Source organism: Quercus lobata, chromosome 10, assembly GCF_001633185.2.
Source record: "Quercus lobata isolate SW786 chromosome 10, ValleyOak3.0 Primary Assembly, whole genome shotgun sequence".
Lineage (NCBI taxonomy): Eukaryota > Viridiplantae > Streptophyta > Magnoliopsida > Fagales > Fagaceae > Quercus > Quercus lobata.
In genome coordinates this window covers 23,269,978-23,280,157 of record NC_044913.1, presented here as the reverse complement: position 1 = coordinate 23,280,157, position 10,180 = coordinate 23,269,978, and the positions used below count along the sequence as shown (strand labels likewise).

The window sequence follows — 10,180 nt, the reverse complement described above, 5'->3', positions numbered from 1 at the left end:
GACCTTAAGTGGGTTGCCATTAATATCCCTAAATTGACCTTTTATTAAAATTTGAAAAAAAACTAATAAAAGTACATTGAACACAGAAGAAATTTACAGGACCGAAATTAATAACTCAAAAAAAATACTAGAATTAATTGAATTCTAGACAAAATTAGAAGGCAAAATTTATAATTTAAACCAAAAAAAAAAAAAAAAAAAGAAATGTCCACGCACGATTCGATAACACATAACAACACGACATGACGCTCAGGAAAAGAATTATCAACGACGTGCAGTTTTAAAAAGACCAATTTGTAATTGTGCCGTGGCCCGTGGCTGTCTCATCCCATTGGAGAAGAAGCTTCGACTTTTGTCTCGAGTTTTTGAGGCATCGAATTCCAAGCTCTTAAGCACACAAATACAAAATACTGTGAGACTAGCTTTGTAAAAACATTCCCAAATTTTTTTGTTTCCAAAAACAACCAAAAAAAAATGGTGCAAGATTCAGAGTCGGAGAAGAGATTCCATACGATTATGGACAAGCTTTTTCACGCTCCCAATCCCAAATCCTCCAGGTGCTATTTCCAATTTCTATTTCTCCAAACTTCAATTCCTTTGATTCATACTATTATTTTTCAACTTTGCTAAGACCAGCGCTAGTGATAGTGATAGTGATAGACTCATCATATATGTTCACAATATTCAATCCAAATCCGAATTTGCTATCTCATACTGCACATTTATATTTATATATAATTTTTTGTATTTTTTTTTTTAATTTTCAAATCCTTTCAGTTTTGTATGTTCTTCTCTGTAAGGGTTTGTACTGTGTCTAACTTTGAATAATTTTTTTTTATTGGTTTCTCTAATTTTTATTGGCCATGAGTTTGTTTAAGTTTGTTGAAATCCAATTTGAATAGTAATATACTAATATCCCAGTTTTCTTGTTCATTTCTGTTGGAGTGTTGCTCTGTATAAATCAAATTCCTCTGTTGAAATTCAAATTGTCCTATATTTATTTATTGGATGCCCTTGGGGCATTTGTTAATGAATCGTTTTAGAAAATGTTTTAATACCACTTTTATAGAAAATATAAAAAACTATAAAAAAAATTGAAAGCTTTTTTCTTTTCCTAATTTTTTTTTTTTTTTTTTTAAAAATAGTTTCAAAACCAATGCCCTTAGGGCATCCATTAACTTATCAAAAAAAATTTATTTGTTTGTTTGTAACTTTAATGAAGCTTGAACCATTTTTTGTTTTCAATTTCTAGGGTTTATTCAAATTTTAGCAGAGCATTTTTAGTAAAATATAGTGTTTTTATGTGTGCATATGTGCCTGACTGCCTGTGATTCTTTTTTTTTTTTTTTTTTTTTTTTTTTTTTTTTTAAATTATGTTGTTTTTGCTGTGATATGTTTGGTTTGATTGTGTTTTTTTCCGATTTGGTAGTTCATCTGGGCCTCAATTATCGAGAGGAAGAAAACGTCCAAACCCATCATCGGCGTTAGCACTAGTGGAACCTAGATCGCGAGGGGATATAATTGAGGGATCGCAACATTCATCAGCTTTAGCCGGAACATCTCAAGCACCAATATGTCGGCCGTGGGACCGTGGAGATCTTATGAGGAGATTAGCCACATTTAAGTCTATGACGTGGTTTGCCAAACCCAAGGTTTAATAATACCACCCTTCTTATATTATCTTTACTTATTTATTTATTTAATACTTATTAATTTAGTATGAAGACACATCTCTAATTCTGTAATTTGTTTGTTTGTTTTTTTTTTTTTTTTTTTTTTTTTCTAATAACAAACTTGTGCCATGTCAGAAAGCTTTCTTGTATGTTGGTGGTTTCTTCAATTTCTCGTTTTTACAATAAATGATTGGGTTCTTTGTAGTGTTAGTATTGCAAAATAATTGAGGCACATTCAGTTGTCTAACGATAATTGATAAGTGCAATACCTCACTTATCATGTACATATCTTTCAAAGGTGAAGAGGTAGTTGTTGAAAGGCTGAAATTTTAAGTCTGTTTTGATATCAGCTGATTGTACTTGGTCTTCAAGGAAGCAATTAAATTGAGATCAAATTTAGACTTTCCTTTTAATTTTTGGAGGAGTGAATGTGGTGAGGTCACTTACTTTTGGTATAACAAATATAAACATTTGGGACAATTATGTTTGGAATTTATAGGAAATTGGATTTGCTATGAAGACAGAGTGAGGGCTGTGGTTAGTGATGATGAGTGTAATTGAACCTGTTGTCACTTTAGAGCATTTATTATAGTTCCCTCCAACCTTCATGGCTTCACCATTAATGTAAGTTTGGAAAAGAGAGTTTGGATGCCTAACTCCAGACAGGGGTTCATTGTTAAATCTGCATAGCGAGCTTTGCCAGAGCCTCTCCCAAATATTCCCTGGTTCAGATTGGTTTTCTGTTCTACAACATTTCAAAATACTCATTTTTGTGCTGGTTGGAAGTGAGGTTAATTTGCAGCCAAAGATATATTTTTTGGTAAAGGCATTGTTCTAGAGGTGTTTTTATTTTCTTGTTGAATAGCAGGTGATAATCTTAGTCACTTGCATGGGAAAGATTCTCACTGGTGTTAATTTGAGGAGGAAATGTTTTATAATTGTGGTGTGGTGTTATGTGCTGGCATAGCGGAGAGGATGTCGATCACCTGCTGATTCATTGTGAGGGGGCCTATTGGTTATGGAGCTATGCCTTTAGATCTTTTGGGGTCTCTTGGGTCTTGCCTAAGAGGGTGGTTGATGTCTTGGCCGGATGAAGTAATTGGTTGGGGAAGCGTTCATCGGGTATTTGAAACTTAGTACCATCATGTGTGATGTGCTAGTAAAAAATTTAAGTTAGCTGGTATAGTAATGACTGGTGTTTCTGCCAGGATCATATTCTCATCAATGAGGTTTGTGATCTGGTCAGTGGGTGATGTATTTTATGCACCTTTTGTCAACATTATTTTGTATTTCAACCGAGGTGGGTCAATTGGGTCACCTTTTTTTTTTTTTTTTTTTTTTTTTTTTTTTTTTTTTTTTTTTTTTTTTTTAATGTTTTTGGCAGTTCCTTGCCTTGAAGGATTTGTTCATACTTTAGATCTCATTTTGGTTTCTGAATTTGTAATTTATAGTGAACTGAAAATATGGGATATATATCCACTTTCAAATGCTGGGTAGACCAAGGTGGAGACATTTAATTTCCTTTGGACAGTTTAAAGATCTTCTAATGCCTTTATCTTTTGGTGCTATTTGGTTATATTCTAGACTTTAGTTACTTGGTTATATCTCTGTTCAGATGTGATTAAAGACATTTTCTGTTAAGTTGCAAATGAAACTATTTTTATTTTCTCAGGTAGTCAGTGCTGTGAATTGTGCTAGGAGAGGTTGGGTCAATGTAGAAATGGATATAATAGCCTGTGAAGCATGTGGAGCACGTGTCCTCTTTTCTACTCCATCATCTTGGTCTCAGCAGCAAGGCATGTTACTCATCTATTTTACAATATCAAGAACCATCAAACCTAGCTGTAACTGGTGCAGCAACTTTTTGTTATGTTCATAGCTGAAATGAAATTATTCTTTGTTGTTTCAGTTGAGAAGGCAGCCTTGGTATTTAGCTTAAAGCTGGACAGTGGACACAAATTACTCTGCCCATGGATTGACAATGCCTGCGATGAAACACTGGCGCAGTTTCCACCTACAACACCTCCAACTTTAGTTGATAAATTTAGAGAACGTTGCTCTGCGCTCTTACAACTTTTAGCTCTTCCTGTAATATCATCTTCAGCCATTGAGCACATGAGAAGCCCTCAGCTGGAACAATTTCTTGAACAATCTTCAATTCTGGAATATGGTGATATATCTAATGACAATTATCAAACAGAATACCTGGCCAATGAATGTGAAGCAGAATCTGCCAATTTGTATCATCAGGTATGAACTTTGTTTGCTAGTGTAGTGTATAAATTCTATATAAGCTTGAATTTTTGCTGGAGTGTGTTTCATTGTATTTATTGTCTTTGCATGACTGATTCAAATCCATCTGCTTACAAGTTTTTAGAATTTAAACAATAGTCGACAACGCTATTTCCATGATTACGTGTTTCTATGCCAAATAATGTGATTAATACTAGTCATACTAGCAGTATTGTGACTCTTTTACTTGCATCTCATGTATTATGTATATTTTTTTGATAAGTAACACCTCATGTAATAATTGCTAGTAATTTTTAGTTTCTTTTGTGTTATTGGTGGAAATTGATTTTTTTAAGGCATTTGCAGGCACAAAAGCTCATAAGTTTGTGTGGTTGGGAACCTCGTTCACTACCTTATGTGGTCAGCTCCAAGGATGGATCTAATCAGTCTGCTAAAAATGGAAATACATCAACTCCCTCTTCTTTATTTGCTAATAGACAGTACCCTAGCATCAATCTTAAGTCTGCTAGCATCGACAAAATTACGGAGGCTGATGAAAATTCCAATATTTCTACTGGAGTGCAGTCTGATACCCATTCTGTTGTTTTAGATTGTAAGCTTTGTGGAGCCAGTGTTGGATTATGGGCTTTCTCTACAGTTACACGGCCTATGGAGTTATTCAGATTAGTTGGTTACACAGAAGTCAATAGTGAAAATGGTCCTGGAACCCATGATTTAGGGAACATAAATCAGGTTGTTGATGATGGTGGAGGTGTTATCAGTACTACTGCAAGCGGTGCAACATCATTGAAGGAGGGCCCAAAAAATTTAAACTTGACTATTGCAGGGGGTCCTCCACCAACAAAACAGAATTTTAAAGCAACCATATCTTTGCCTGTTATTGGCCAGAATTTAAGGTCTCGGTTTTCTTATGATTCTGAATTTAGAGATCGTATATATGTTAACCAAGAAGAGATTCGATCTGATTTTCAGAATAAGAATTTATTTCAGGAGAAAAATGACCACACAAAGAACACTGATATTGAACACTTGGGGCTGTTAAATAGCAATAGACGTGATCATGGATGTAGTTCTACATGCAATGATCAGTCACATTGTTTGAACCATGGCATTACTGAAAAAGATGATGCTCTTAGAAAAGAGAATGACAATGAGATGTTGGAAGGAACAAGTTTCGGTGGGCAAGGAACTTCACCTAAAGTTGGTAGGCACAATTCTATTGAAGAAGGTATGATTGAGGGCACGCAAAATGTGGCACAGAGTTCCAGTCAGAATGGCATTTTGCCTGAAAATGATGAGATTATTATTTCAGATTCTTTACCAGCAGAGGATTCGGGTACTTCTCAGGTTAGAGACCCTTCTATTGTAGCACCAGATTCTGATGTCACAATTAGAAATGGTGAGAGTAGCAAAGATGACTCCCTGGTGATGGTTGCACCTGGAAACTGCAATTTGCAACAGATTTCAGGAACAGATAAAGTACAATATAAAGAAATTTCTTTAGCTACCAATAGAATGCAGATTCCTGAAAACAATGAATCCATGATCTGCAGTACAGGTAAGACATATTTTCTTAATATTCTCTCTCTCTCTCTCTAACCATGATTGTTAAATCGAATTTGACACCTATTAGTGTCTTTGCTTGTAGTCATCTACTGATGTGAATATTCTACGCAACAGGTAGAATATTCACATTAGTAGATGAGTATTCTACGCAACAAGTAGAGAAGTGTTTTGATCAACTGAATCTATCCCAATCAATCTTTTACGCAACTTGATTTCACATTAGGTCAATACTAGATGCACTCATTTGGAACAGCACCCCTGGTAGAATTCTTCTCTTGATGCTTTCATCCATTGAGGCATAAACTTCACATAAGTTGTTGCTATTATATGCCTCAATAACTGATCTGCATACATAGGGTAATGATGCATTGCCAACTCTTTTCCCATGCCCAAGGTTCTTTACCTGGCAACAATATAAACCTAGGATACTATTTTCTTCAATAATTAATGACTGGGCTAGATCTGATTGAACAGAGAGTTCAAGGATATCACCTGTATATCTGGATGATTTTCTAAAAAGTAAAAACAAGTGAAGGTATTGGCACTAGGTTGCTTATGATACATGAGGGATGGAAGGTGACATGAATTTGGTGGTGGCAGTTCATAGAGGCTCAAAGCTGAAGTTGCCTCTACATGGAAAGCATAGAACAAAAGTCTGTATTGGAGGACATACAACTAAAAGCATATGAATTATGAAGTTCTCATGTGGACAGCAAAGAACAGAAGTCTGTAATAGGAACTGCATTTTGTACACCTAACCATTCTTGCATGTTGATGGTATCTTTTCATCATTATCCCTCTTTAGAAAAACAACACAAAGCTACAGTGATGCTTTTTATGCCCAAAAGTCTTGCTGAAAATACAATGCTAAGTCAGCTATAGTCATCAAAATTTTTTCTACAAGTTAAATACCTGCATAAATTGCCAGAGTAGTTCATTAAATCTTTCTTTGATACAAACCATCCTTCTCTCTAAATCATGTGTCAAGTTCTCTGATGAACTTTGAGGGTATTGCCTTTTTGGGTCAGTCCATAGATGGATATGCTTTATGCATTTTTCACATTTGCAGTTAACTTTGACATGCTCTTTCTTTTTTTTATTCTCATATTGATGTTTATTGTGTCATTGGATTATAAAAGCAGGTTTTAACAACGTTCCTCTCTCCCTCTTTCCTTTCAGGAAAAGATCTGATGCGGGTAGTTTCAGACAAAGCAATGGAGTTTGACCCAATCAGGCAGCACAGACATTTTTGCCCTTGGATTGCATCAACAGGCAATGGAGCACCTGGGTGGAAACAAACACTCTCTGCTTTACTACGTCAAAAAGGGGTTTCTACGTCACCTGAGAACTCTTCGGCTGCCTCCATAATTAAGGTACTTCTGATACATTCTCAGACGTGGGTGCTCACAATATAATTTTTCTTTGCAAGTAAGACATGGAGGGCCACATGGTGGATTGTGATATCCTGTGCCACTGATATATCTGTTGCAATTTATTCCATCTTGTTTTTGTGTACTACTAGACTGTGACTATATGATGTAAAAAGCAGCACCCTTATCCTAAGCTGGGTTTGGAACTCCTGACAATAAAACTATGGTGTAGCAGACCATTCATTATCAGTAAACAGCAACAAAAATGATGTTGCTAATGCTGAGTGCTGACAACCCATACGGGTTTCGTAATCTATCTTGTCCCAACTTTACAATTTACAATATGAAAGACAAAAAAAAAATAATAATAATAATAATAATATGAAAGCTGTGCCAACATGATTAATATTGTGGTTGGGGTTGATTTATATCTGTGAAATTGCCATCCTCAGAGATTAAAAATCTTTCTGTTTAACATTTGTACAGGTAGATGATCCCATCACTTCAGTCAGGAGGCTTTTCATGTCTCCATCTGCAAAAAGAATGAAGACAACTCCTCTATCAAGCCAAAGCACCAAGCATTAGCCAACTGATTTTGCCGTGCATCCTTGGGTTATCTGAAATTTATGACAGTTGATTTTCTACCATTGATTTGGCAGAAATTGTATGAGCTTGAGGTGATGCATTTATCTTGGTATGCAATCCATTTTGAATAACTCCTGGAAATGTTGTGTTTGTTGTTACTGAGTTCTTGTCACAAATGTAGTTTGCTGCCAAACTACCGGTTGAGAATCAAAACTGTAACTTTTACCTTATTGGAGAGGCAACTTACAATACTAAAAGAATGTATTGAGGCTTTTTTTTTTCCGGATAACACTGAATTATACTGTTTTACAAAGAAATGTTCTCTCTTCCAGCTATAATAATAAAAAAAGAAAAAAAAGAAAAAAGAAAAAGAAAAGAAGAAACAGGTTGTGGGGTACAGCAATTGATGCTACTCTATTAAGCCGCAATTTGTGACAGCCACCTTTGAGTAAGGACGGTTGAAGCCTCTTTCTGCCACGACAGCCCTCTTATCGCCTATCAGCTTGGCCACCCTGTTTACCAGACACAAGTTGATGGTCAATTACCTCTATGTAATAATGGCTTGTTAATGAAGAGGATGGATACGATTATATAAGAGCAAAATTTACCAAACCATAAACTTTTAAGAAATTTCACTAGGCTCTGCAATAAAGGCCTCTCTATGGCTATCATGTTAGGTTATGTTTAGATTCACTATTGTAAATTCAAAAAAGTCCCCCATTGGAGGCCAAAGTTTGGATAGCCTCAAATCTAGTAATTTTGCAATTCAAATCGTTAAAGGCAAGAATGGAACTGGTAAGATACATATTCAGCATTGCAGTTCTGCAGGGTATAGTGGGTTTTATTCTATCAACAAAATTCTTATGCATGCTGCTTGTTTGCCTGCTAAGAAAAATTAAGAAACACAAACAGCCAGAGTGGTGAACTCACCTAAAATACGGGGAACTAGTGTTCTCACTCACAGTCTTCACCTGTCCAATCCTCTCCACAACTTCCATTCCTCCCAAAACTTTTCCAACAACTAAAGCTGATGCATCCAGCTCCGGAGAATCCTTGGTGGTAATCACAAATTCTGTCCCATTTGGGTCTATTCCAACCTCCTCTTGATCAATCTCCAGCTTCCCTTTCCGTGCTACCACCTTCAATTTTGGAGGCGGTTTTAAAGGATTCCTCACAATGATGCTCACAGTTCCAGCCAGGTTCTTTGTCCCTGGACACTTCTCATATGATCTCTGCCATTCATCAATGAGACTTTCAGCTGCCAAATCACTTCCTGTGCTCTTTGCAAGTTCAACATCCACACCATAGGATCTGACTCCGCCATGTTGAACATAATTCGGCATGATTTTAATGAACTCTTTTCTTCTGTAGCTTATACCAGCAGCTCCACTGACAAGTTTGCTGAATCTAGCAGCTCCAGCCGGGGCATCATCCCCATATAGCCCGATGATGATGCGACCAACAGGTTCTCCATCAATGGATATATCAAGGAATGCTTTCCTTGTTGGGTTTTTATTAGTGCAATTGGGAGTGGCGTTTGAGTTTTCCTCTTGTCCTTCATTTATGTTGGTGTCTGCTATGTTTTCTTCAGCTTGTGCCCTGGACTGGAGGAATGGCTCAAGATTTTGAGAGCCCAAGAGGAGAAGCAACGAAGAACTGCTTCCAATTGCAAGCTCTCTCCGTGAGAATTTGCAGCATTGTTTGATGATGGGGAAAGGTGTGAGAGTGGGTATGTTTTGAAGTTGTGGAGGATGTGATGGTGCTATTGGAGGATGAAGAAATTGAGAGGATTGCAAGAATTTAGGACTGCTTAACATTTTCTCCTAGGAGAATTTCTCCTGGATTTGTATCTTCACTACAGAGACTGTTTTGTTGGTGTACAAAGTCTGTTTCTCTATTTTTATTCAATGGAGAGATTTCGTGGATAGGAAAAGGTAGAAAGCCAATCCATATGCTTAGGAATGTGTATATGTTTATGGCAGTGAATGCACATCATCGGTTTCAATAGCCCTTACGTGGGCCATCCTTCGATTTGAAAAGAATGCCCAGTGTGCTACTAATGCTAGAGAAACAAAACTATTTACTACTATCTTCGCAACTTGTGGGAAGTGATAAATTGTGATTAATGTGAAAACACTTGTATAGATTCATCATTTTTACAACTTATTGAAGTGATAAATTATGATTAATGTAAAAACACTTTCATATGGATTCATTATTAACTATATTTTTATTGTACATCAATTATATCATATTTGTCTCAATTCTCAACAATAGTGAAAAAAATTATTGAAGATTTTTGTGTCATTAGACTTTTTACTAAGATGCAACTCAAGGTTTGTGTGATTAAGAAAATATTTCGATAATAATTTAAAAAAATAAAAACAAAAACTTACACACACTTAGAATGTCCGCTGCCATCTCACTTGTTCTCTGACTCTATCTCTCTAGCACAATCTTTGGAACTGTATTCTGCATTTGATTCAATGAGTAAAGTTAGTATTTTCTTTAATATTGGTAGTTCTATTATTGTTTCTTAAAAAAAAAAAAAAAAAAGGTAGTTCTATTATTTGTATGCATAGTGGAGTTGGGTTTTATTATTTTATTATCTTTATTTTAATAAAGACTACGTAAAGGGGTTGTTGACAGCTAAGAGCACTCCCATCAGGTGTGTTAAATGTGCCAAATGCTAAATATTTGGCACATTTAACACACCAAGCACAAGAATAAGCT

The 10,180-nt window shown here is 35.8% G+C and overlaps 2 protein-coding genes across 2 annotated transcripts; one reads left to right on the top strand and one right to left on the bottom strand.

The window, feature by feature from the left end:
* Positions 1 to 304: 304 nt before the first annotated feature.
* LOC115963380 lies at positions 305 to 7,796 on the top strand. Its single transcript, XM_031082354.1, has 7 exons — positions 305 to 557; positions 1,430 to 1,652; positions 3,346 to 3,469; positions 3,583 to 3,923; positions 4,272 to 5,484; positions 6,672 to 6,865; positions 7,349 to 7,796. The coding sequence occupies exons 1-7, from the start codon at positions 475 to 477 to the stop codon at positions 7,445 to 7,447; spliced, it is 2,277 nt and encodes a 758-aa protein (XP_030938214.1). The 5' UTR covers positions 305 to 474; the 3' UTR covers positions 7,448 to 7,796.
* LOC115963381 (peptidyl-prolyl cis-trans isomerase CYP26-2, chloroplastic) lies at positions 7,700 to 9,418 on the bottom strand. Its single transcript, XM_031082355.1, has 2 exons — positions 8,378 to 9,418; positions 7,700 to 7,959 (listed from the first exon to the last, which is right to left on the bottom strand). Exons 1-2 carry the CDS (start codon positions 9,262 to 9,264, stop codon positions 7,857 to 7,859), a joined length of 990 nt encoding a protein of 329 aa, XP_030938215.1. The 5' UTR covers positions 9,265 to 9,418; the 3' UTR covers positions 7,700 to 7,856.
* Positions 9,419 to 10,180: the final 762 nt, after the last annotated feature.